At 43.4% G+C, this 27,675-nt stretch overlaps 1 protein-coding gene across 10 annotated transcripts in view; it reads right to left on the bottom strand.

Moving 5' to 3' along the window:
- CCDC62 (coiled-coil domain containing 62) overlaps positions 1-26,079 on the bottom strand; it is a 45,282-nt gene extending 19,203 nt beyond the window's left edge. Inside the window, exons 1-12 of one of the 10 annotated variants that reach the window (XM_067014591.1) lie at positions 25,853-25,982; positions 24,781-24,835; positions 24,133-24,173; positions 22,948-23,140; positions 19,528-19,694; positions 17,373-17,474; positions 14,552-14,723; positions 12,225-12,326; positions 7,050-7,138; positions 6,584-6,699; positions 4,056-4,781; positions 922-1,078 (exon numbers count right to left, since the gene is read on the bottom strand). In XM_067014591.1, the coding sequence (XP_066870692.1) occupies positions 922-1,078; positions 4,056-4,781; positions 6,584-6,699; positions 7,050-7,138; positions 12,225-12,326; positions 14,552-14,723; positions 17,373-17,474; positions 19,528-19,694; positions 22,948-23,038 (1,722 nt within the window). In that variant the 5' untranslated portion in view covers positions 23,039-23,140; positions 24,133-24,173; positions 24,781-24,835; positions 25,853-25,982. Of the gene's footprint in view, positions 1-921; positions 1,079-4,055; positions 4,782-6,583; positions 6,700-7,049; positions 7,139-12,224; positions 12,327-14,551; positions 14,724-17,372; positions 17,475-19,527; positions 19,695-22,947; positions 23,141-24,132; positions 24,174-24,780; positions 24,836-24,983; positions 25,693-25,852 lie in introns of those variants that run through there. The other 9 variants (XM_067014592.1, XM_059040671.2, XM_059040670.2 and 6 more) reach the window with 9 other exon arrangements.
- Positions 26,080-27,675: the final 1,596 nt, after the last annotated feature.

Genomic DNA, 27,675 nt, shown 5'->3' with positions numbered 1-27,675 from the left:
TCACATCAGAAAGGGATATAGACAGCAGTTGACCATTCGTGTACATTTTAAAGAAAACAATAGTATGTAATTTTTTTAAAAATTGTGGTATAGTTGCTTTACAACGTTGTGTCAGTTTCTGCTGTACAATGAAGTGAATCAGCTATGTGTATACATATATCTCCTCCCTCTTGGACCTCCCTTCCTCCCTCCCCCCCCTTCCCCCCACCCCCCGCCGCATCTAGGTCACCACAGAGCACCGAGCTGAGCTCCCTGTGCTGTACAGCAGGTGCCCACGAGCTGTCCGTTGTACACCTGGTACAGTATATATATGTCAATCCCAATCTCCGAATTCATCCCCCTCTTCCCCCGCGCTGTGTACTCACGTCAGTTCTCTACGCCTGCGTCTCTATTCCTGCCCTTAAGTGTACACTTTTATGTAAAACATAAAGGCATAAAGCAAGCACGGATGCAACTTCAGGGTAGTGGTTAACTGGTGGGGGTGGAGGGTAGGCACAGCAGAATGGCACATGAACTTCCCCTTTATCTGTAACATTTTATTTCTTTAACAAGTTGAAAAATAAAGCAAACGTGGCAAAATGTCAACATGTTAAATCCGAATGTAAGTACATAGTTACTTGTATTTTTCATTTTCTGTGTGTTTAAAATAAATATTTACTAAAAATAGATATATCAATCACCCGGAGGGCCTGAGGGATATTCTATCTGAAGTTATCTATAGGATATTTAAAGAAAAGAGAAGGTAAATAATTATGACTTCAGTTAAATAATAAAAAGTCCTATAATTTAAAAAAAAACAAAAAAACCCCTGGAGAACAGCCAAAATTAAGCACACCAACAGTAGTGCTCTAGGAGAATTAAAAGTATGCTGGGGAGAAGTCTTGCTTGAATAAGCTGGGTATTTCTAAGCGAAATACAAACCTTTTCACTGGGCAATGCTGCATCCTTGTTGACTAACAAAATCTTAGATGAGTTCTTTTTATCAGAAGAGGACTTCGTCTCTATCAACTTCTCATCCTCTCTTAAGGCAGCCTTTGAAGAATCCAAACAGTGGGACTGCCGGATGGCAATCAGCTCACTGTGAATAATAAAAAACAAAAACAGGCAGCTTGAAACAATAGCAAACACATGTCACCAATACTGTTATACTTGAAAGTATCTCAACAGGACAGAAAAAAAAAGGGGGGGGGCTTCCCTTGTGGCTCAGTGGTTAAGAATCCACCTGCCAACACGGGGCACAAGGGTTCGATCCCTGGTCCAGGAAGATCCCACATGCCGCGGAGCAACTAAGCCCGTGCAACTGCAACTACTGAGCCCGCGTGCCTAAAGCCTGTGCTCCGCAACGAGAGAAGCCACCGCAATGAGAAGCCCGCGCAACAAACAGTAGCCCCCGCTCGGTGCAACTAGAGAAGAGCCCGCGTGCAGCAACAAAGACCCAACGCGGCCAAAAATAAATAAATATTTTTTTTTTTTTAAAGTTTTCTTTTCTGATGATGAAGCTCAAGTTTGAATAGAACATTAGAGACTTGAGCAGAATATTTGTGTAGAATATTATAAATGAATGCTTACCTTTAGCAGTAAGAATTAAAACCAAATTCTTCGTTCAAGGGTAACTACAGAAGAGAGAATTGCCCTACTCCCCACCCCCACAAAAAAAAAAAAAAAAAAAAAAGCAAAGAAAAGAAGGTGTGGGCTTCCCTGGTGGCGCGGCGGTGGAGAGTCCGCCTGCCGATGCGGAGGACGCGGGTTCGAGCCCCGGTCCGGGAGGATCCCACGTGCGGCGGAGCGGCTGGGCCCGTGAGCCGTGGCCGCTGAGCCTGCGCGAAAAAGGTGTGAGGGACGGGATCATCCAAAAGAGAGGGAAAAAATGAATACAGCATAAGGTTAAGCATTTGAAGGTTTTAGGTTTTTGGTTTGTGAGACTGATTTTTGTTAATGGTCTTTTACAAGCCCTTCTGTGAAAGCAGGATGGCACTGTTGTGGGTCCTTGATTCTTCCATTGGGTCTCAGTAGTTAGAGAACAGACACGTGCAGCTAAGTTTCTGGTGTGTTGTTTACACTGGGCTCAAAGCAGAGCTGAGAGCAAAAGGCCCTGGAAACGTCTTCCTCCCACAGGCCCCGTAAGGCAGCCAGAGCAGGCTGCGGGGGCCGCTCCCTCCACACATAAACCCCTGCACGGCAAATGGAATGGTGGTAAAAATGTGAACATTTTAGTCAGATGATGAAGTAGGTACACAAGCTCGTATAATCTAAGGAAAAAGGAAAACATCATTATCTTTTCCACTTAATCACGCGTTTGTCACGCGATGCTGGCAGAACAAGACGTCACTTGAATCATTTCAAGCCGCGGAGGTCAAAAGGGCCTCGAAAGAAAACTCTGAAATTGTCCTCGAATTTCTTTCATACATTAAGTTTAATACGTGTCCACTCTGCTCTTAAAACTACTTAACACAAGCTTTTCCCTTAATATATGCGTGTCCTTGTTCAACAGTGAAAAATAAGAAGTGGTGCCCTCCTGGTACTTGCAATTATCTAAGATGATCTTTAAAGACCAAATATGAATAGATAATATTTAGTGTAACAACCAGTTTTTGTTGGCAGGATAACTTCATGATTTTTAAGCGACTCAGGCTTCTAAAAGGGCCAAACGATAATCCAAACAATGAAAATACCAGAAGGGAAGTTTAACCATAGAGTCCTATGAAAGTCAATGTGATGATTAAAATACGCCTCTCAATACAGAGACTTGATCCTTTCTGTAATTTAAGATCAAAGAGCTAGGTCTCCTTTAACGACAGCAGACATTAGTGTAGCACCCCTCAACTAACTACAAGATTCAGCAATTCGAACACTAAGATGAGCCTGAAAAATGCAGCATATGCCAAACTAATCCTTTTTCCTTCTCTTAAAAAAAAACAGTTGGATAAGGGTGGTCAAAAGGCACAAACTTCCACTTATGAGATACATAAGAACTAGGGATTTCATGTACAGTAGGATTAATGTAATTAACACTGCTGTAGGTTACATATAAAAGTTGTTAAGGGTGCTTCCCTGGTGGCGCAGTGGTTGAGAGTCCGCCTGCCGATGCAGGGGACACGGGTTCGTGCCCCGGTCCGGGAAGATCCCACGTGCCGCGGAGCGGCTGGGCCCGTGAGCCGTGGCCGCTGAGCCTGCGCGTCTGGAGCCTGTGCTCCGCAACGGGAGAGGCCACGACAGTGAGAGGCCCGCGTATCGCAAAAAAAAAAAAAAAAAAAAAAAAAAAAAAGAGTTGTTGAGAAAGTAAATCCTAAGAGTTCTCACCACAAGGAAAAAATATTTTTTTTCCTTTTTCTTTTATTTTGTGTCTATATGAGATGATGGATGTTCACTAAACCTACTGCGGTCATCGCCTCCTGAGGCGCTGGAATCATTCTGCTGAACACCTTAAACTTATGCGGTGCTGTAGGTCAGTTATATCTCAATAAAACTGGGGGAAAAAAAAACCCCAATAACTGTTACCAGCCTATTAAATACAAATATTCTTTCTCCTGCATGATTTTTAAAAGTAAGAAAGTTTGGGAAATGTAAAGTGAACACAAAGGCCAAAGCAGGTGGATGTGTAAATCAGCCAATGGGGGCAAAAAGAATGTCTTATCTGGGGTCTAGGGAATGTAATCTGGACATGAAAGAAACGGCTTATCGATTCAAAAGGATCCTGGCTGAGGAATGCTCCAGAGCGGCATTCTACTCTGTAAAGTGACCTCCCCGTTTGTTTTAAAATAAAACATGTTTGCTCAGCTCATGACAACTGGCTTTGTTTTTAAGCAGAACTTTTGCCTCAGAAGCTGTCCTACACACAAACTTCTCACTGGAATCCAATACAGTCTCTGTACCATCCAAAACTCAACAGCCTACCCTGGGAGGAAAAGAGGAAACGGTTTGTCAAACGCCATTTCTGTTTGTGAACACTGCTTTCCGCTTCACAGTTGGCATGAAGTGGGTACTGCAGCCCTTTTATACTTCTCAAGACGGTAAGTAGGCTCCCCGGGTGTTTACAAACACGAAACGAGACTGACCTTGTCGAGGCGTTGTATTTGGTTCCACTGGCACTTTCCGAGCAAGTGCACACCGGTTTGTGGCGCACGATTCTCTGCGCTTTGGAAGGCCTGAACATGCTCATCCATTCCACGTCAGACATGTGGCCTGGAGCTTCGACTATAAAGTTACTCGGGTGGCAGCACTTGAATTCCCACATGCCGCTTTCATCCAGACAGGCTTCGCTTTTATGGCAACATGAGACTCCAGACCTTTCCAGGTGATCTTGACATTCGACATCTAGCTTTTCTGGTTGTTTTGAACCAGAGCAGTTGGCCAGGCCCAGGTAAAGGCTGAAGTCATGCCACTTTTCATCGGATACAGATGTTGATGTTTCTGAGAGTTGTTTCTCTTCATTCTGAACCCCAGCTCCATTACCTTTTGGTGATTTTGCATGGATCTCGCAAAATGTACTTTTGTTTTCGGGTTCAGTCTGGATTTTTCCTCCCAGAGACCAAGACTTTTGTTTCTCCACTGAGTCTTTTGCAAATAGAGATGAGATAGCAATTACACTTTTTCCCCCCAATGAAGTATTAACCTGTAGTTTCTTCTCTTTGCATACTTCGTAAGAGCTCTTGTCTGACTTATGTTGCTGAACCAACGTGGTCTCAGATTTTTGGTCCTTAACCAGTGACTTCTGACTTTCCTCCCTCTTAAAATCGACTTTTAGGTGGTGATTTTCAAGGTCTGATAAACACATTTCTCTGCTGTGGTGGCATTACAAAAAACGGAAGTTATAACATACACTTGATACTGTCGTTCTAAATATTTCACTCAAACCTCACCAGCTGAGCTAAACCCTAGTAAGACCCATTTGTCTGAGTTGAAAATATGAGGTAGAATTTTTATATTCTTCGGAGCCCAATTTTAGCCCAACCGCCTCCAGGAAGTCTTGCTCCACCATACCCACTCCCCTCTTCCCATCCTTAACGTCCACTGTACTGGCTATATCCATACTGCACATCATTATCTTCCTGTATATATTAATAGATATCTAACTAATCAGATAGCGAATTTCCTATTATAACTACATCATTCACTGTTTCATACATATAAAAGTTCTGTCAAACGATTCTTAAGGGTTTTTTTCACATGTAGAAGCATTTTGAATCCTCCTGGAACCTAAGACGGCCTTTAACATACACTAAGTGTTCTGTAAATACTTGTTGATTGATCTGTTATTTCTCTTCCTAATTCACAGTTAAAGAGACGTAAAGTCAGGATGGAAAGGCAATGGAGAGTCAAGGTACAACGATAAATTGGAAACTGTCAGATGTGTTCACCGTACTGCATTCGTGAGCACCCCACGTATCTGCTGGATACTTATGCATCTATATATTGAAAACTGGTCTAAGGTAAAAATGACACCACGTGTGCATAAAATAAAAATCACTGTGATACACCTTCTAACAAATTGTCAACGTTTTTCATGTCACACCCATTCCGGTGTTCTAATTAATCTGTACGATTCTGATCCCTCCTTCTAGAATGGGATAAGCCACTTTATGTCCTTAAAGAATAACCTCAGTCATCTAGCCCAGGCACCTCCCAGGGGAAATGCGGGGCAAAAAGGAAAAAGAGCCAAAAGGTTAGGGGCTTCTGCCTGCGAGAGGTCGCTGGGTTGGTCTGGTGTTTATTAGTAGCAGCCACAGCTGGGACACAGAGCAATGGTGCAACAAGCCCCAGCAAAAAAAGAGTACAGGGAATGCAGCAAAGTGTAGGTGAGCCCCCAGTTCTACTGTCTGTGGCAACAGCTGCTCCTTGCACCCCTCCCGGCCACTCTGACCAGCCCCAGCCTGAACTCCAGCCTCCGGGGAAAGGAGCTGCGTCATCCAGCCCAGCTTCTCCTCCTATGTGCGGTGCTGGGCGCAACTCCCTCCATTCCTGTTCCTTTCCATGAGTCTCTGTACCGTTTCTGCTTGCAAAAGGGGACTCAGTTTAACTGTGGGGCAGTTGTATGCTTGTTACATTAAACCAGACCTCATATATTTATATTTTAATTGTACAGAAACCAATTTAATTCATACACTGCCTTTTGTAGGTAGGAGGAGACGTCTCCTCCTATTAACAAGGAAAACGGGAAAATCAAGCTGAGAGCGGAAATCACCCTCGGCTGAACTTCTGCAGTTATTTACACCATATTCTCTGGCATTATTTTAAGCAAGTACCCTGCCCAGCATATCTTCATTTTCCCTATTCCTAGCCCGTGCCTAAAATACCGAGCGCTGAATGAATGAATAAATGATTCATCTCTGTCATTTCTACTTTAGCGCAAAGGCTTCGACCCAACAAACACACAAATAATGTGCTTAATGAATTTAATCAAATGGTTAAATTAAGATCATGCCTAAAATCCTCACTACAACCCAGGATTAGCTCACATATACTTATTCCCTACTACCTACCAAGCAGTAGCTAAGTACTGGCCCACAGCAGGTACTTAACACATATTGCCTGAATGATGGAATAAAATACAAGATCATATTAATAGCATCAATACTAAGATTACCTGGATTCCAGGGCGTTTGATTTCTCCATCTTGGAGTCATATATCTGTATTAATCCCTGAGAATTTTCCACACTGAAGTTAAGAAACTGCAGATCACGCTGCTGTTTTATGTAAATCTGCCGTAGATATTGATAAATCAAAATGAAGTGTAACAACAAAGCTAAACTGAGCCAACATCTGGCACTTCCAAATGCCTAAACAGATCGGGTAGTGACTAAAGAACTATGCTGAATATGTTTGCTTTTATTTTTCCTGTGTTAGCACTGAGATTTGTTAATGTAACTCGTCTCCTAACCTTTAATTACCATAAGCAAGACCCTAACTGCTAGGTTAATATGATACACCTTTACTGTAGTCAGGATTCCAAAAGCGTCATAAACGACATCACTGGGCGTACACTTTTCCTAATGTGATGTTTGTTTATAAGCGTTTCCCACCTAACAGAGAAGGGTAAGTGGGAACCTACCTGTCTCAGATTATGCAGCTCTGCGCTCATGCGCTCTTGCTTTGACTTTGCGATATCCAGTAACTCGTCCTTCCTTTTTTCTCTCTCTGCTATTTAAGAACAAATATCATTAAAACGTTTTTCACCAGCCCATATCAACACAAACCTCTTCATTTCCAACAGTTTTATGCGCGGCTAACTTTTTTCCCCTCCTCCCTGAATTTTAAAATTGCAAAATGGATGGCTGGAAAGAGTGATTCTGACTAGATCCTTCACCAAGTTTGAAAACTTTCACAATATAATTAATGTTAAGTCAAAAAAGCATTCAAAACTGTACCAACTCTCTGCTCAAATTACGTGTGTGTCTGTATGTAGATATGCATAGAAAAAGGCTGAGAGCAAGTATATTGAAGTATCAAATTAAGTTATTTTTTAGATGGAAGGATTAATGACAATTATTTTCCTCTTTTTTTTTTTGAGGGGGTGGTTTCTAAATCTCTAAATTTAATACATATTACTTTATGCTTTACTTACTTATTCACCTTACACAGGTAACTTACAAACGCGTTTTCCTTGTAAAAATCCAAACAGCATATTATCTTTACCGACAGAAAAAAAACTAACATTACAAGGGGCAAAAAAAATATATCACTATTTTCACCAGTACGTAAGTCAATGTGATATAATCTCACAATCAGGCCACTTGTATGTATTCTCACTGAGCAAAAACTGAAGATATGTGGACCTATGAGGTGACCCCATAGGTAGACAAACTTGTCTTTCCATTTTAACGAAAGTCCAGCACTCCTTTATAGACTTTGTTTTTCTTGAAAACTCTTTACCTGATGGGTAATTAAGATTCAGAATTTTCTTTAATATACATAGTATATTTTATTTATATACTCAATTTTCTAGCACAAAAAGACAGAACAGAGGTTTTGGTTTTTTTTAATCTTCATTCTTTTACAAAGACCATAAACTTTCTGCTGCAATGCAGACACTTCGCTGTTACTAGAGTTGGGGTATGAGAAATCAGTATTTTAAAAAGTTTCAGAACTTGGCAGATGAGAACCCCCAGAAAGGAAACATCTAAAGTGCTATACAAAGACTTGTACGGGAAAAAAATATTAATATTATGCTTAAGGGGAAATAATTTCATTCACATAGAAGTGATAGATCAACAACAAATGTCTCACCTAAAAAAACCCACTATCTTTATAAGAAGTTCAAGCTAAATGCATAAAATGACCCTCTAATTATTAATACATCAATAGGTTTTGAGTAAATCAGGTGCAGCCTAAATCAAAATGTACAACTTCTATGTTTTATTAACAAAGCACCTTTTCCACATGTCATTTTTCTCATGGATGAAAAAGAATACAAACGTTTATTATTATTGCTTTACATCTGGAGTGTCACAGAAACCATTTAAGGACAAAGGCATGAGCTTGGCTGGAGACAGCAACTCTATGTGGACAGCTTTCCTGCAAAGTGTCTGCTGGCGGTCACTGGGGACCAGGCGGAATAAAGCGTGAGGAGGGATCTATGAAAGCCACCACCTCCTAGCCAAACACGCTTAATGCCCAGCCCTTCTGATACGGGTCTGCAGCAACGTCTTTTTTTTTTTTTTTTAAGATTTTTTTTTGATATGGACCATTAAAAATTATTTATTTATTTATTTTGGGCTGCATTGGGTCTTCACTGCTGCAGGTGGGTTTTTCTCTGGTTGTGGCGAGCGGGGGCTACTCTTCGTTGCAGTGTGCAGGCTTCTCATTGCGGTGGCTTCTCTCGCTGTGGAGCACGGGCTCTAGGTACGCAGGCTTCAGTAGTTGTGGCACGCGGGATCAGTAGCTGTGGCTCGCGGGCCTAGAGCGCAGGCTCAGTAGTTGTGGCGCATGGGCTTAGTTGCTCCGCGGCATGTGGCATCTTTCCAGACCAGGGCTCAAACCCGTGTCCCTTGCATTGGCAGGCGGATTCTCAACCACTGTGCCACCGGGGAAGTCTGACGTGGACCACTTTTGAAGTCTTTATTGAATTTGCCACAATATTGCTTCTGTTCCATGACTTGGCCTTTTGGCCACGAGGTATGTGGGATCCTAGCTCCCCGACCAGGGATCGAACCCACACCCCCTGCATTGGAAGGCAAAGTCCTAACCACTGGACTGCCGGGGAAGTCCCACATCATCTTACTTTTAAAGGTAATCCTCGTGCGCCGAATTGAGAACGTGGCACAGTGAAAGCCACGGTGTCGGGTTTAAAACTTACGTCTCTTCGATTCTGAATTTATTTCTTTGCATCAGGTGACTCAACACAATAACAAAAGCCTGTGAAAGTAGTGCACTTGCAATGTTTATGTAGAGTCACATTTAGTTTCTGTGAATTCAACTCTATGCACAAAGAAAACAGTAAAACAGTAGCTCTTTCCCGGTGGAAAGCTCTTTCCCTGGGACTCAGGGCTGCTCTCAGCTCCGTTAACAGCGTGATCACACACTGGGTGCATTCCCGGAACTCGGAGATACTTGTTTTGGACACAGCACAGCCCCTAAACAAAAGCCAGCTACTTTATTTGGCATTCAAGGATAATTTTAAACACATTTCAATACTGCCTTAATCTGACTTCAGAATAATCTGTTGCATGAAATAGAACTGTTTCCTTAGATCTGATACTTTCCTACGTGGCCGGGTTATCTGGGGTCAAAGTGGAGTGGGTCTGCCTAGTTCACAAGTTGGTCACTGAAGACAAGGAGTTATGGAACTCTGCTGACACCTGCCTGAGCGGGCGGCCTCAGGCAGACAGCACAAAGGAAAGGGTACTGAAGTCTGGACCTGCCAAATTCCGATCAAGCTTCTGTGCCTTTTACTGCCTGGGAGACCTTCACTCAGTCTCACAGGGCCTTGTTCACAGGACTCTCAGGGCCACAGAAATGTCAACTAGTATCATTGTTTTATTTGCAAACTTCTTATAAGCAACATGTACAAGTGAAACATGTCTCTAAGCCTATGTGAAGAACTTAATCTTCAACAAGAGGAAAAAGAAGTTTTGAACTTAAAAGTACATTTTTAAGACATCTTCCAACCTTGAATAAAATGTGTTAATCTTTAGCCATGACACCTGATAGCATATTATCATGTTAAGCCTTTAAAAATTCTTTTCAGGGGCTTCCCTGGTGGCGCAGTGGTTGAGAGTCCACCTGCTGATGCAGGGGACACGGGTTCGTGCCCCGGTCCGGGAAGATCCCACATGCCGCGGAGCGGCTGGGCCCGTGAGCCATGGCTGCTGAGCCTGCACGTCCGGAGCCTGTGCTCCGCAACGGGAGAGGCCACAGCAGTGAGAGGCCCGCATACCACAAAAAAAAATTCTTTTCAGGCTTTAATTCACTTTCATAATTTAAACACACAAAAATTGTTCTGAGACAGTGGTACGAATGGAAAAGATATTTAAGAAATCAGCTTAGGAAAGGATAAAAAAAAAATTTCACAAAATGGATTTATTAGAGCATTATCTAACAAATTACATATACTTTTATCTAGTAATACATAACAGAATGTATGAGTAAAAACAGATGAACCAAAAAGAAAGGAGATTATTAAGATGTTCTGTAAATGTTTTTCCTTCCTCTGAGCTCGCACATTTTATTCACAGCATCTGCAGGGCACTAAACTCTCTCCGGGCCTACGAGCTTCTTAGTCACCAGCAGAGTGCCTGGCACACAGATGCCATCCAAAGATTGCGAGAACTCAACTGTAAAGCTACAAACATATGTACATATGTATATCTTTGTGTAGATGTACAAATATATGTATATGTTTATGTAAGGATCTGTAACGATGTAAGACATAATTACTTTGAGACACAGCAATCCTAGAAATAATGGAAATAAATAGTGACCTCTAGTGGTAGAAAGCTGCCTTTCCCCAATCTTTAATCAGATGAGATTAAAATTAAGAATTTCCTTTTATTTGAAAAAAATGTAATATCATACCGTATTCTGCCCTTTAACTTATAGAAATGTAGTCTCTTCCTAGCAGGAAAGACATTGAGGGTAGATATGAGTAGACCCAAACATGTTCACTTAGTTAATTAAATTCTTTGTTCTTTTGGCCATACCACATGGCACGCGGGATCTTAGTTCCCTGACCAGGGATCGAACCCGCGCCCCCTGCAGTGGAAGCGCGGAGACCTAACCACTGGATCTCCAGGGAAGTCCTTCATTTAATTTCGATTTGGAACTTTACCTCCAAACCTATGATTTTCGGGCTTCCGTGGTGGCGCAGTGGTTGAGAATCCGCCTGCCGATGCAGGGGACACGGGTTTGTGCCCCGGTCTGGGAAGATCCCACATAGTGCGGAGTGGCTGGGCCCGTGAGCCATGGCTGCTGAGCCTGTGCATCCAGAGCCTGCGCTCCGCAAAGGGAGAGGCCACAACGGTGAGAGGCCCGTGTACCACAAAAAAAAAAAAAAAAAAAAAAACCCTATGATTTTCTTCATACAAACCACCAAAATTAAAGTCTAACAAAACCTTCTTGGCTGTCAGAGCCATATATAGATAAGCTCTAAATATCAGTGATTCTCAGTTGGGAGCAGAGAAAGGAGAGGCTAGAAACCCTGCCATACTGGGGTGGGTTGGGGTTAGAGTGTAGGAGAACATGGCGGTGAGGGAGAGAGGGGAGGGCCCCTTTTATGTTTATCAGGAGGGGGCCTAAGTTACACCTTACTGACAAACTTGCTTTTAAGTCATGAAAAATTCATCTCCAACATTATTATTCTGCGGTCATACTGATGTGACAAAACACATGAGTATTTTCCAACTGTAATGATTACAGGTGATCTATTTGCAAAATTGAAAAAATGTTGAATTCCTAATTTTGATCTAGTATTTGCAAATACTTGGCTCATAAGATTCTTTCTTATTGAATTTTTAAGCACAAGTACTATGTTTTTAGTGAGCTAGTATAGTCACGCACTCAAGCTAGAGGGGAGAGCAGCTCCTCGTTTTACAGAGGAGGAGACAGAGTGAACTGGGAGGCAATGATAACAGCTTTAAAATTCCCTGCCTGGTCCCTCCTCATTTCTCAAAGGGGGTTAAAATAAGTTAATTAAATACATAAAGTATTTTGAGAGAGGTACAATTCATTTAGCCCGTCATGGTAGTATCATAGAACATTCAGGTTACTTAAACTAATTATCTATTTTTACCAGTAAAAACCAATTCATCATGCAGGCAACTTTTCTCTTGCTTGAGACGAATGATCTCTTCTCGTTGTTCATTATTTTCTGTTGTCTTTTCATTTAGATCCTCTTCACAAATAGAAGGGGGGAAAGAAAGGCCTCAAATAAATACTAGTTCCTAGAAGAATATACACTGTGAACACCTCTCATGTCCTCAGCACCTGCTTCCAATTAATATGAAGTCCTGTTGGATCTACAGCCAAAATATGTCCCTCATCTAACATCTCACTGGACCCCCAGCAGTGACCCTGGCCAAGGCTTCCACTGTCTCCCTGCTCGAACCCTGCCTCTCCCTTTGCAGCCTACTGTCCACGGAGCAATCAGGGCCATCTGCTGGCGTCACTTCTCTGTTAAAAGCCCTTGTGCTACACTTAGGAGGAAATCCAAACTCATTACCTTAAGGCCTGCACAGCCTGGCCCTGCCCTTTCAATCTGTTCCTTACACTGGCCGCAACCTCAAAACCCACACCAGGGCTTTTGCATTTGCTGTTTCTTCTGCCTGGAAGGTCCTGGTCCAGATCTTTGCACGACTGGTTCTTCCCACCATCCAAGTTTCAGCTCTAATGTTCTCTTCAAAGACGCCTTCCCAGTGCACCCAAACTAAATGAGTCTCTTTCCCTCACTCTCTAGTCGACTATCCATGATGCTGCTTTTATTTTTTTAATAAATACTGAATTTACAAAATAAGACATAAAAATTGATAAAACAGACTTCCTTTTACTTTAAATCTTACCTAGGTAAACACAGCATTCAATAAATACTTATCGAATGCCTACAAAGTACCCCAGGGGCTGTGCTATTCACTGTGGATCCAAAACAAGAGAAGACAGAGTCCGTCCCTGCTGTCAAGGGGCTTATAGTATGACTACGATTTTAGCTGAGGCTACAAATGGAGACAAAATTATGATTTACCACAAGTCAGGGCATCATAAGAACAAGATTTTAGGAGGTGGAGTTTTTTAAATCACACCTGCCCCAGCAGCCTTTCACAATTTGAACAGCAGCTCCCTGCCTCGCGAGGGGTTCCACCAGGGACACGGGTGGAGCCATCGCACGGCTCTGTCGTTCTAAGTTTGCTTGTTCCACAGCAGGAGTCAGTCTTCGTGTCTAATGTGATGACCACTTATAAATGGGACAGTCTGGGTGCAGATGTAAGACCTGGATAGCGCCTCCATCCAACAGCTTCCCCTGCCCCGCGGTGAGGAACGGCCAGAGAAAAGTCGGCCTCCCTGCCCACATGCTCTGCAGATGAATATAAATTTTAACTCCATCACCTAGATCCATATTCCAGTACATAGCGCGAACCCATCTGGCATACCTAGCCTTCATTTCATTAGAAGACTTCAGGTAGTAGAAAAATAAACTGTGGGGTTACTGTGAGAATGAAAATAGAACAGGAGGACACAAGAGGAATTCCCCCCAAAATAAAGCAGGCACCAAAAAGCCACTCTGGGAGTTTGTGTTGTTGGTGGGAAGTCCTCACCCCTCCCTGCACCCCTCCCTCGGTTTTTTGTAGATCCTCCCACAGAGGACTGCCTGACTCTGGGTTCGGCCATGTGACTCACTTTGGCCACAGAATGAGGGGGAAGTGACGGTATATACAGGTCCTCCCATCTTTATGCTTCTCTTAAGCTTCTAGAAATGCCCGGCTAGCCTACCGGGGAGGAGAAGGTGCCCCAGGGGGGCAGCTCAGCTGGGCCCAGCGGAGACCAGCCGATTCCCATGTGGCTTCCAGATACATGAGTTTCTCAGATGCTCGCGGCTCCATGCCACTGAGATACTGTCATTGGTTGCTGCAAAGCGCGAAGCAGCGATCCTAACCGGTCCAGCAAAGGCAGGATGATTTTTAAAGCAGAACGCATTAGGCAGTTTCCCCCCACTCCGTTATTTATCTCGTAACACAAAAAACTGCAGCATAATTCTATACAGATGGAATGAACGGGCTTCCCTGGTGGCGCGGTGGTTGGGAGTCCGCCTGCCAATGCGGGGGACGCGGGTTCGGGCCCCGGTCCGGGAGGATCCCACGTGCCGCGGAGCGGCTGGGCCCGTGAGCCGTGGCCGCTGAGCCTGCGCGTCCGGAGCCTGTGCTCCGCAATGGGAGAGGCCACAGCAGTGAGAGGCCCGCGTACCGCAGAAAAAAAAAAAAAAAAAAATACACAAAACAGATGGAATGAACATCTCAGGGTGGGACCTAAAGCTAACAACAGACCTACTCTCAGTTATGAGATTAAGTGAACCCAAATGAAGAAATATATTCCCAAGACAGAATGCTTAAACTTATGCCTCTCCCTTACCTTTTAGCTTATTGACTTCAATCTTAAGTGCCTTCAATTTCTGCTTGTAATCTTGCTTTTCTTTCACAAGACAGGTCTCCACCGTCTTAGCGCCGCGTAAGGCATGCTCTAGCAATTGAAATTTACCCGAACAGTCAGTGATGTGATTGACTGCCTCGATGATATCTTTGTCCTACGAACCAAATTTGAAAACTGTTATGTAAGATTTTAAAATTCCAACTAATCAATAAGAAGACACTACACTTATTAAGACCTCATTGTGGGCTTCCCTGGTGGCGCAGTGGTTGAGAGTCCGCCTGCCGATGCAGGGGTCGCGGGTTCGTGCCCCGGTCCGGGAGGATCCCACGTGCCGCGGAGCGGCTGGGCCCGAGAGCCATGGCCGCTGAGCCTGCGCGTCCGGAGCCTGTGCTCCGCGGTGGGAGAGGCCGCAGCAGTGAGAGGCCCGCGTACCGCCAAAAAAAAAAAAAAAAAAAAAAAAAAAAAAAAAAAAAAAAAAAAAAAAAAAGACCTCATTGTGGGAGAGGGATAAATTGGGACATTGGGATTGACATATACAAACTACTACATATAAAATAGATAAATAATAAGGACCTAACTGTACAGCACAGGGAACTCTACTCAATACTCTGTAATGACCTATATGGGAAAAGACTCTAAAAACAAAGAGTGGATAGATGTATATGTATAACTGATTCACTTTGCTGCGTACCTGAAGCTAACACAACATTGTAAATCAACTCCACCCCAAAAAGAATTTAAAAAAAAAAAAAAAAAAAGATCTCATTGTGTAGCCGGTTTCATTCCAAGCACTTTCCATGTGTCACCTCATTTAATCCTCACGGTGACTCTCTGAGGTGGGGGCTATTGTTACTCCCCACGTGACAGAGGACTCGACAGTAAAGTGGCCACAGTTGTACAACTGGTTGGTGATGGAGCTCCGATTTGAACTTAGCCGGCTGCCCCTGAAACCATGCACGAACCACCATAGTTTACTGTCTCAGAAAGTTCAGAAGCAAACGTTTGATTACCTATGAAACTGCAATAGCAATAGGAAGGCTGGTGGCCCTCGAGGGGGCTTATTCTCTGCACTACAGATAAACCCCACAGGCCCCCTCTTCCTCCCCTTCTTTTCAGCTTGTTAAAATGACGGACACCAAGACCTTATCCCAAACCTACCCAATTCAGAACCTCTTATTGTTGAGGTGGTTGTTTTAATTACATAAAAGGTATCTATGTGCTTGTTGAAGAGCAATTCAAAGAACACCTGAAAGGATAAAAATAATAAGCAAAAGTACCCCCCCCACCACTCATGTGCAATAACTATTACTAGCAGGTCGCACCTTTGCTTAAGGACAAAGGTTTCTGTGATACAGCCTCCTATATGCACTCCTAAAATACTTCACAGCCTGCACATCTCACGTTAGGACTTATGGGAAAAATCGGGTTTGGGCAGACCATTCAAAAACCAGTGGAACTCTGTGATCAGACGAGTAGCAAAGAAACAGTCGTCCTGTTAAGTACAGGAACACAGTTTAGCAAATGCCATTGCAGACACATCAGTCAGGCAATCCTTTTCAGCTTCACCAGGAGTTTGCTACAATGGACACCGCAGGGGTGGCTGAAGCCAGGAAACTGGTCACTACTTGATTAAAGACAATTCTATAGATTTTAATATTTTCTTTTCAATTTTATGAAAGCTTGTCCCTGATCACTCAAAAACATTTATGGGGGCTTCCCTAGTGGCGCAGTGGTTGAGAATCCGCCTGCCGATTCAGGGGGACACGGGTTCGTGCCCCGGTCCGGGAGGATCCCACGTGCCGCGGAGCGGCTGGGCCCGTGAGCCACGGCCGCTGAGCCTGCGCGTCTGGAGCCTGTGCTCCGCAACGGGAGAGGCCACAGCAGTGAGAGGCCCGCGTACCGCAAAAAAAAAAAAAAAAAAAAAAAAAAAAAAATTATGTGCTGGGAAAAATCACATATGAATTAGCATGAGTGTCCCATTATACCAAAATCACTCCTCTAGTCACCTGCTGTCCAAAACATGTGTTACCACATAGAAGAGACTTTATCAATCACTGTTTATGGCATGTTAGTGATTACATCAACTACTTGACTGCTAAGTTTTCTTCTCAATTAAAAACATATTAACGGGCTTCCCTGTTGGCACGGTGGTTAAGAATCCACCGGCCAATGCAGGGGACACAGGTTCGAGTCCTGGTCCGGGAAGATCCCACATGCCGCGGAGCAACTAAGCCTGTGTACCACAACTACTGAGCCCGCACTCTAGAGCCCGTGAGCCACAACTACTGATCCCGCGTGCCACAACTACTGAAGCCTGTGCACCTAGAGCCCGTGCTCCGCAACAAGAGAAGCCACTGCAATGAGAAGCCCGCGAACCACAAAGAAGAGTAGCTCCTGCTCGCCACAACTAGAGAAAGCCCCCGCGCAGTAACAAAGACCCAACGCAGCCAAGAATAAATTAATTTAAAAAAAACATATTAACAAGCAATTTGATAGCTAATGACTTTACGAGACCCAGTAATGGATACCTCAGAAGAAACGAGCTGAATGCAGGCATGCCGGACCGTGGAATGGGCCTTGGAGACAGAGACCCAGAGTGCAGTCCTGCCTCCTCTCAGTGCCTTGGGGACATCATTTTAAACTTGTTTCCCTCATTTCTGAAACCAGAATTTAAAAAAAGAGAGCAACATCGATAGCTCAACCTATCTGAGTCTCTGTGGGACTTCAGAAACTTAATGTACATTGCGATACTCTATCAACTACCAAGCACCTGGCAAGTGGAAGTATCGTGATTCTGAATTACCTTCAGCTTTACCATGGTGGTGAGAGCCTGTTCTCGAGCTTGCAATTGTCCCACTTGAGCAGAAAGTTCCACTAATGTGTTGCTGAGATTTTCATTTCTAGCCTACGAGGGACAACACAAAATACTAGTTGAGTCATTTAAAAGCTTTCATTACTCTCACCAGCCACAATCTGTGCTCATTCTTCTGTTTTGTTTTTTCTCTGTTTAGCTTTTTTAGTAACAAAGTGGGCTAAGTAAGCAGTCATCAAAAAGGAACACAAATATCTATTTCCCCATTTTCCCCGGCATCTTCTCAGTACTTGAGTTTTGCCTACTGAATTCTATCGGTTACGTTTATAAACATGTCTACTTCCTAATGGTCTTTAACGTTTACTTCCAGGTTGGCAAGAATGAAAACCGGATTAGTAAGAGACTTCCTCTGCTGAAATAACGCAGCACCGATGAACTTTTGTGCATCTTTACTCTATGTTGAAATAACCTCATATTGGGGTCTTCCCACTTATGAGGGGGTTTTTTTTACCCATAGATCTAGATTTGATATAATTATTGTGTACATAATGTGTTTATTGGTTGGGAAAAAAAGAATAATCAGGCTTTTTAAAAGAGACCTTCATGGAGGAAACTTAAATGCATGTTACTAAGTGAAAGAAGCCAATCTGAAAAGGCTACATATTGTATGGTTCCAACTCTATGACATTCTGGAAAAGGCAAAAAACTCTGGAGACAGTAAGGAGATCAATGGTTGCCAGGGGTTGTGGCAGAAAAGGAGGCAGCAGAGCAGAGAGGGTTTTTAGGGCAGTGAAACTACTTCTGTATGACATTACAATGGAGGATGTAGGTCATTATTTGTCAAAACCCACAGAACGTACAACACCAAGAGTGAACCCTAATGTAAACTATGGACTTTGGGTGGCAATGATGTGTCAGTGCAGATTCACTGATTGCAACAAATGTTCTACTGTGATGCAGAATGTCCACAGTGGAGGAGGCTGGCTGGGGGAGGGGCAGGGTCTATTAGAAATCTCTGTACATTCCACCCAATTTTGCTATGAACCTAAAACTGCTCTAAAAAATAAAGTTTATTAACTAAAAAAAAAAAATCTTCCTGCTATGGACTGAATTGCACCCCCTGCACAAATGGCACATGTTGAAGCCCTATGAAGCCCTAACCTCTAATGTGATGGTGTTTGGGGGTAGAGCCTTTGAGAAGTAATTAGGGTTAGATGAGGTCATGAGAGTGGGGCCCTCAGGATGGGATCAGTATCCTCATAAGAAAAGACACCAGAGGGGCTTCCCTGGTGGTGCAGTGGTTGAGAGTCTGCCTGCCGATGCAGGGGACACGGGTTCGTGCCCCGGTCCGGGAAGATCCCACATGCCGCGGGGCGGCTGGGCCCGTGAGCCATGGCCGCTGAGCCTGTGCGTCCGGAGCCTGTGCTCCGCAACGGGAGAGGCCACAACAGTGAGGCCCGCATACCACAAAAAAAAAAAGAAAAAAAAAAAGAAAAGACACCAGAGAGCTTGCTCATGTACTGTCTCTCTCCCTGCTACATGAGGACACAGTAAGAAGGTGACCATTTACAAGCCAAGAAGAGAGCCCTCACCAGAAACTGACCAGGCCTGCACCTTGATCTTGGACTTCTAACCTACAGAACTGTGAGGAAAGAAATTTCTGACCAGTCTATGGTACTTTGTTATAGCAGCCCAAGCTGACTAACATGCTTCCATTTTTTAATTCAACATATCAAGAGATTCCAGAATAGTTTTCACTTATTTTATAGCTAGAAACTGTCTAGAAGAGTAATCTGGAACAAATTTTAGACATAAAATCTATACAATTATTATGAGTTATTAAGACACACTATATTACCAAGATCTATACCGATATCATTATGAAACAAGAATATGAAGGCTATAAGAACAACAAAAAAGGCTTTCTCGGGCTTCCCTGGTGGCGCAGTGGTTGAGAATCCGCCTGCTGATGCAGGGGATACGGGTTCCTGCCCCGGTCCGGGAAGATCCCACATGCCGCGGAGCGGCTGGGCCCGTGAGCCATGGCCGCTGGGCCTGCGTGTCCGGAGCCTGTGCTCCGCAACGGGAGAGGCCACAACAGTGAGAGGCCCGCGTACTGCAAAAAACAAAACAAAACAAAACCAACCTCAAGGTCTTCAGAGAGGAGAGTGGAATGGGTTGCCTTTTGGGCCATTTCTTGAAGCTGTAGTTGAGTCTTTTGAAATGTACTTCGGCATTCAATTTGATCCGATTCAAGGGTTTTTACCTTCTTTGTGAGTGACCTGATTATTTCAGTTCTTTTATGTAGTTCACCTGAGGGAGATTTCATCAATAACTTACTTGTGGTCAGATTTGAAGCTGAAAATGCATTATTTTCAAAACACATGGTTAAAGGTTAATACTTCTTTTAAAAGTTTTTATTATGAAATGCACGATATTGTACCTTAGTCAAGAAACAGAACACCAGCAGCAACCCAGAAGGCCCTGTATGTCACTTCCTGAGCACAATCTCTCCGATTTCCCACCTTCCTAAGCACCGTCCCGATCTTACTCATTTCCTTGTTTTTTATTATAGTTTTACTATCTATGACCACATCCCTAAGAATAGTTTAATTTGAACCATACGTAAATGGAATTATACTCTATGAATTCTTCTGTTTGCTTTTTTTGCCCAAGATTATGATCCTGGGAATTCCCTGGCGGCCCAGTGGTTAGGACTCCACGGTTTCACTGCCAAGGGCCTGGGTTCAATCCCTGGTTGGGGAACTAAGATCCCACAAGCTGCCTGGCACAGACGGAAAAAAAAAGATTATGATCCTGAGATGTATCCATTGGCTGTAGGTAACTCCTGTTTGTGCACTGTCATTGTTGTATAATATCATTATATGATCATGCCAAAATGTGTTTATTTATACATTCTACTACTGGTGGTCATTTGGACTGTTTCCACTTTGCAGCTATGATGTACAATGCTGCTCTAAATATTCTCCTACAAGCATCTTGGTGCTTTTGCAGGAGTTCCTCTAGAGCCTCGATACTCAAAATGTGGCCCCTGGACCAGCAACAGGGACATCACGGGGGACCTTGTTAGATACAGACCTATTGTATCACAATCTACATATTAACAAGATCCTTAGGTAAGTCATGTGCATATTGAAGGGTGAGTAGATTTCCTAGAAGTGGAAATGCTGGGCCATAGCTATGTATATCTTCAACTTTACCAGAACTGTCAAATGATTTTGCAAAGTAGCTGTACCAGCCGACACGCCCACCAGCAGTGAATGAGCCTTCCCTTGCTCCACATTTTTACCAAGACCTGATATTTTTTGCCAGTCTGGTAAGTATAAAAAGGTCTTGGGCTTCCCTGGTGGAGCAGTGGTTGAGAGTCTGCCTGCCGATGCAGGGGACACTGGTTCGTGCCCCGGTCCGGGAAGATCCCACGTGCCGCGGAGCGGCTGGGCCCGTGAGCCGTGGCCACTGAGCCTGAACGTCCGGAGCCTGTGCTCCGCAACGGGAGAGGCTGCAGCAGTGAGAGGCCCGCGTACCGGCAAAAAACAAAACAAAAAAAGTCTCATTATGGTCTTAATTTGCATTTCCCTAATTACTAATGAGAATGAGAACTTTTTTGTCCATTTATTGGCCATTCAGTGTTCCATGAAATGCCTAATCAGGTATCTTGTTCACTTTTTTTTTTTTTCTGTGGTACGCGGGCCTCTCACTATTGTGGCCTCTCCCGTTGCGGAGCACAAGCTCCGGACGCGCAGGCTCAGCGGCCACGGCTCACGGGCCCAGCCGCTCCGCGGCATGTGGGATCCTCCTGGACCGGGGCACGAACCCGCGTCCCCTGCATCGGCAGGCGGACTCTCAACCACTGCGCCACCAGGGAAGCCCCAGGTATCTTGTTCATTTTAAAACCAGATACTGATGATAAGTTATCTCCGAGGCAGACCTCGGAGATATTGCCAGGTTCAGTTCCAAACCACCACAATAAAATGAATATCACAATAAAGCAAGTCACACAAATATTTTGGTTTCCCAGTGCATATGAAAGTTATGTACAGTATATTGTAGTCTACTAAGTGTGCAATAGGATTATGTCCAAAAAACAATGTGTATACCTCAATTTAAAAATAACTTATTGCTAAGAAATGCTAACCATCATCTGAGCCTTCAGTGAGTCGTAGTAGTAACATCAAAGATTATTGATCACAGATGACCATAACAAATATAATTATAATGAAAAAGTTTGAAATATTATGAGAATTACCAAAATATGACACAGAGACACAGAGTGAGCAAACGGTGTTGGAAAAATGGTGCTGACAGACTTGCTCAGTACAGGGTTGCCACAAACCTTCAACTTCTAAAAATCATAATATCTGCAAAGTGCAATAAAACGAGGTATGCTTGTATATAATGTTATCTTTTTCTTTAATATGTTTATATATAAGATACATTGCATCTAACGTACCGTCATATTAAATACTGCATTTATGTGTATCTGCATGTGGGTGGGTGTGGTCAGAAAAAAATCAGATGGTCATCAACGAAATGGAAAAATTACTCATATTTAAACTGTCACATTTACAGAATCCTTTGTGTAATATAAGTAAAAAAGAAGGCGATATATTGTTGTCTTTCTGTTAAACAGATCTAGTATTTTCCCCTCTAGTACATTCTGCTATTAATGCAGTGTCAATAGAACATTCAGACTTTAGGGCAGCACGAAAGGGATGATAGTTAAAATACGGTACAAAAGGAAATTTTTGTAAGCCATTTTTGAGATTGCTCTAATTTTATTTTATTTTTATTTATTATTTTTATTTATTTATTCTTTCCTCTAATTTTAAAAGATGACTATTTTAGGTATTTGAGATCAAGTTCAATACCAAGTTTAAAATCTTTGAGTCAGTTCAAGAGAAACGGCCAGTTCTGTGGCATCTTCATTCATACTTTAGCTCAAAACTCATTTCCTTCAGGTTCACTCTTGACACTCCATGTTGACAGAAGCTGCCCAGCCCACTTTCTACAGTTAAGTACTTCGCTTGCCCTACTTTAATTCACATTGTGTTTGTTCTGTTGTGAGTGTTCATGATGTCCTCCTATCTTCAATTAAAATAAACTCCAGGGGCTTCCCTGGTGGCGCAGTGGTTAGGAATCCGCCTGCCAATGCAGGGGACACGGGTTCGAGCCCTGGTCCGGGAAGATCCCACATGCCACGGAGCAACTAAGCCCGTGCGCCACAACTACTGAGCCTGTGCTCTAGAGCCCGTGAGCCACAACTCCTGAAGCCCATGCGCCTAGCGCCCGTGCTCCACAAGAGAAGCCACGACAATGAGAAGCCGGCACACCGCAACCAAGAGTAGCCCCCGCTCGCCGCAACTAGAGAAAGCCTGCGCGCCGCAACAAAGACCCAACGCAGCCCAAAATAAATAAATAAATAAGAAATAAAATAAACTCCAGTGCAGCAGGGATTGTGTTGAGCTGTTCCTATCTTTCCCTTGAGCCCTTTTAACGTGTTGGCATATACAAGTGCATGACAGATGCTGCCGCATACGTGTCTGACCTTCTAATTTGCTGCAACGTTCTTCCAAAGTCAACACTTTCTGCCGATCCTCTTCCCATGAAAGCAGTTGTCTTTGATGTACTGCAACCATATCATTGAGCTCTCTATCTCGATCTTTTAATTCTCCAATGAGCAGCTGTAGCTCTCTCCGTTGTTTCTCGATAGTGGAAATCTCAACTTCTGACACAATGTTCTAAACATAGAAAGTGGCTTCACGTCAGGATAAAATTAATCAATATAAGTCGGCCAAAGAATATTTTCCAAACAATTATACCTAGTTTTGCTGCCAATTCAAGGTAGTTAAACTAACTACGCTTTATTCACTGATTATAACATGATGTCAAAATTCTGTATAGGTAAAGCAAGTTCACACCTACTGTTCACTCTGCCTCTATCACTTTCTGTCGTACCATTTACACCACTCTTAAAGAGTGGGACCATTTGTAAAACCTCCATTGGTTAATCACAAACCCATTTCTGCATTTTTTTCCCTTTGCTGTCAACCCTCTCCTTGTATCAATCAACAATATTATCCCTCAGCTTGCCCCAGAAATTCTAAGGCAGTCAAGTAAAGGGAAACAGGAAGTAATTACTGTTTAAATGTAACTGATCCAAACACAACATACCTACTTAAAAACAAATTTTGTAAAGGAAAAATTTCAATTATACACAGAAGACAAGATACAATAGACTCCCATTTGCTCAGTACCTAGGTCTTTCTTACCACTATCAAGATTTTGCCACATCTGTTTCAATTTTCCTTTTTCTTTTTGTTGTTGATAAAAAATACTTTAGTATGCATCTCTAAAAATGAACGTTTTTATATAATCATGATGCCATTTTCATGCTTAACAAAATTATCTATTATAACTCCTTTTAAGCATACATCATTTTAAAGTCTAGTGCAGTGAAGTTGGTCTGACCTAAATTGGAATCCAGAATTAGCCATTTAGTGGCTCTAAGACCTTGGGTAAGTTACTTAATGTCCTTAAACCTTAATTTCCTTCCCTGTAAAATGGTAATAGCAGCATTTTAACTTCTTAGAGTTGTGTGGATTAAGCAAGATAATCTCTGTAAAGCACTTCACAGTACTTGGCACCATTATAAATGTCATTAAAAAATAATCAATAGTCAATCTAAGAAAGAAGTGGAAAATTTTATTTGAGCCAAGCTGAAGATTATAACCTGGGAGACAGTCTTGCGGAAAGCTCTGAGAACTGTTCTGCCTGTAAAAGGTCAAAACACAGTTACAAACACTTTCAAGACAAAGGGCTATACATCAAAATAATATACTGACCTTTACACAAAGCAGATCTGCGCATACAAGGCAAGTAGTGGGTCATAGTGACCCCTTACAGGATTGAGAGAGGAATGTTATCTCCTAAGGAGTTCCTTGCTATTGGCACTGGGAGAAAACAGCCTTTTTTTTTTTTTTTTTGGCAAGCAGGCATTCCTACGCCTTCTAAAAGGATCTAGTTAATGCATAATGCAGACGCACAATACACACCGAAGGGAGGAAGCAGTGGCTCAGACGACAGAGAAAACTTTATGTTAACTTTTTCTTGTCCTGCCTTAAAATAATTTTGTTCTATCATAAACGACCAACAAACATTAGCTAGTATTATCAATATTTTATTATTAAGATTGTAAGGCACATTCCAAAGTATGGAACTGTCCCCATCTATGAAACAAAGAACTAAAAAGCAAAACAAAAAAACCCAAAAACCAAATCACTATGCTGTATACCCAAAACTAACGCAATACTGTAAACCAACTATACTTCAATTAAAAAAAAAAAAAAAAAAACTAAAAGTGTTACTTTAAGAATTCTACCTTAGAGACAGTAGTTTAAAGTTCACCAGAGGCCCATGTACATCATTATTGCTTTCTGAAAAATAAGATTTGTAAATAAATAATAATGACGAGTGAATTACAGTTTCTCACTAAACAGAGAAAATGGAATTTGGAGCCACAAGACTTGAATTCCAGTCTTCGGTAAGCCATTTCACTCACTCACTCATTCAGTAAATATTTACCGAGCGCCAAGTGGCTGGGGACACTGCAACCGGCAAGGAGCACGTATTTCTCAAACAGGAAACAAGCAACAGGCCAAACGTGCAAAACACGTTCATCTTATCCTATACCGACAACTGCAAATCCTGGGCAAGTTTACTTTCAAGACTTTTTGGTAAAACAGTTGATTAGAGTGCTGCTCCACTCGCAGGGTACTGTGCAGCGCAGGACGCGAGGACGTATATAGGGAAGCAGCTCTACAAATGCGCAATGTTATCGTTAAAAAGTGAGCACTCGCGACTCGACTCTGCGCCTGGGCTGAACAACCCATTTTCATTAAGGTAAGGAAACTGATGTGACGCTCCGTTTTCCTTCTGCGTCCTGCGTATTGTTTTAAATGTTAAGCAGAAACGATTCCTGAATAACCCCAATGCACGTCGTCCCCGCGGTCTGCTCTCCTCTCTCCCCGGGACGCGCCGGCGGAAACGGGAGGCGCGGAGCCGCGGCCGCTCACCTGGCCCCCGGCCAGGAAGGAGGCCGAAGAGTTCATAGGTGTTTCCTCCGCCCCCGGAGAGAGTCGGTGTGCGCAGCGTCACGCTAGAAACGCCATCGGCGCGCCTACCCGGAGCGGCAGGGGCGAGCCCCGAGCCCCGGAGCACCGCGCCCTCGCTGGCCCAAGCAAGCTCGCCCAAACCGCCGGCCCCGCGGAACGCGCCCGGCCCCCTCGGCCTACGGCGTAGCCGAGCGGCAGCCCCGGCTCTCGCGACACCTCGGCGGCCGCAAGACCCCGCAGGAGGCCGGTTCCCACTCGGCCTCGTCGGGCACGGCCCCCGACCCCCTCCTGGCGTTTTGTTCTTCCAAATCCGGGCCAGGGGACTCTCTAATGGTTTACCTGGAGATGTAAAAGCCATTATCCCGCTCCGCAAAGAACCGCTCTTCACCATGACCCAGGGAATGATGGAGCAAATGAAGGGCTGTTTCTGCCCCGCCGCCCTGGCGTGTGACCATGTGCTCGCTTACTTATTTCCCTTTCCCTCCTAAACTGTGAGCGCGGTTGCTCTGGATGCTGTGTACACCGGGCAAGGAGAACACTTCCTGGCATTCAAACAACAAACAGATGGGAGGCAGACGCCACCCGTGGTAGTTAATAGTTGCTGGCCATCCCAGCAGACAGCTCTAAACTGAGAACCACAGTTTGCGGTGCGCGGACCTCCCACCGCTGTGGCCTCTCCCGTTGCGGAGCACGTGCTCCGGACGCACAGGCTCAGCGGCCATGGCCCACGGGCCCAGCCGCTCCGCGGCACGTGGGATCCTCCCGGACTGGGGCACGAACCCGTGTCCCTGGCATCGGCAGGCGAACTCTCAACCACTGCGCCACCAGGGAAGCCCCTTATCAATCTTTAAGAGCGAGAAAGCTACCACGGGTTACACCTTAAGTGACAGCTGATTTACTGGGGCTTCTATTTAATAACTAAAAAATTTAAAATCACGTTGCCAGCATCTTTTTAAATGAATAAAATACATATCAAAACTGTCATGTTGAATAAAAAAAAACCTGTCATGTTGAAATAATAATATTTGGGGTATACTGTGTTAAATAAAATCTATTGTTAAAATTTTTAAAAAAACTTTATTTGTATTTGAAGTTGACAGCTTAATCTTTGCAAATCTCTTACATATTAATGATAAGGCTGTTTACTTTTTTTTTTTTTTTTTTTTTTTGCGGTATGCGGGCCTCACACTGTTGTGGCCTCTCCTGTTGCGGAGCACAGGCTCCGGACGTGCAGGCTCAGCGGCCATGGCTCACGGGCCCAGCCGCTCCGCGGCATGTGGCATCTTCCCAGACCGGGGCACGAACCCATTTCCCCTGCATCGGCAGGCGGACTCTCAACCTTTGCGCCACCACGGAAGCCCGATAAGGCTGTTTAAAGGTTAGTATTCTTTTTGCTAAAAATACTAGATTGTAAAAGCATTTACATAATACAAACATACACAGAATGTATGAATTAAACTCAATCCTTGAATATATATATGTATATATATATTATATATTTCTTGGCCTCATCACACAGCTTGTGGGATCTTAGTTCCCCGACAAAGGATTGAACCCGGGCCACGGCAATGAAAGCGCCAAACTCTAACCACTGGACCACCAGGGAACACCCCCTGAACTACACATTTTAATCAGAGATTAAACTCTTGCATTTTAAATTTCAGGTTAAAGAAAAAGATTCACACATATTATACACAAGGACGATTTTAATCCTGCATTTTCCTGCAGTACCATCCACTGCTGGCTATATATGGACTGAAACTGCATTTGCCAAGAACTGTGAACATTAAGAATCTTTACAGGAAGTCACACGTGTTGATACAAGCACAGACATCTTCCAGCACCAAGAGAATACACACATAACCACATACCAAGTGGTTTTGATGGATAAATTTGCTTCGTCAGATAATTTTATTTAGCTAAATTCAGTTAATGCAGAATTTCATTTTCTTAATTTACATCTTTATTATACATTCTAAGATTTCAATTATTTAAAAACCCACTAATTCATTTAAGATTGCAATTTGCATGGCAATAAACAATGGGTTCTAACTTTCTTAAAGGTGTCTATAGCTATTTAAAATACCATGAGTCTTCTTTTTAGTTTGTAGCACCTGACATAAGACCTTTATAAAAACAGATTTTAAATTCATTTAATGTAC

This window comes from Kogia breviceps, chromosome 15, assembly GCF_026419965.1.
Source record: "Kogia breviceps isolate mKogBre1 chromosome 15, mKogBre1 haplotype 1, whole genome shotgun sequence".
Classification (NCBI taxonomy): domain Eukaryota; kingdom Metazoa; phylum Chordata; class Mammalia; order Artiodactyla; family Physeteridae; genus Kogia; species Kogia breviceps.
Note: the sequence above shows the minus strand (reverse complement) of the source record. Positions and strands in the feature narration are given on the sequence as shown.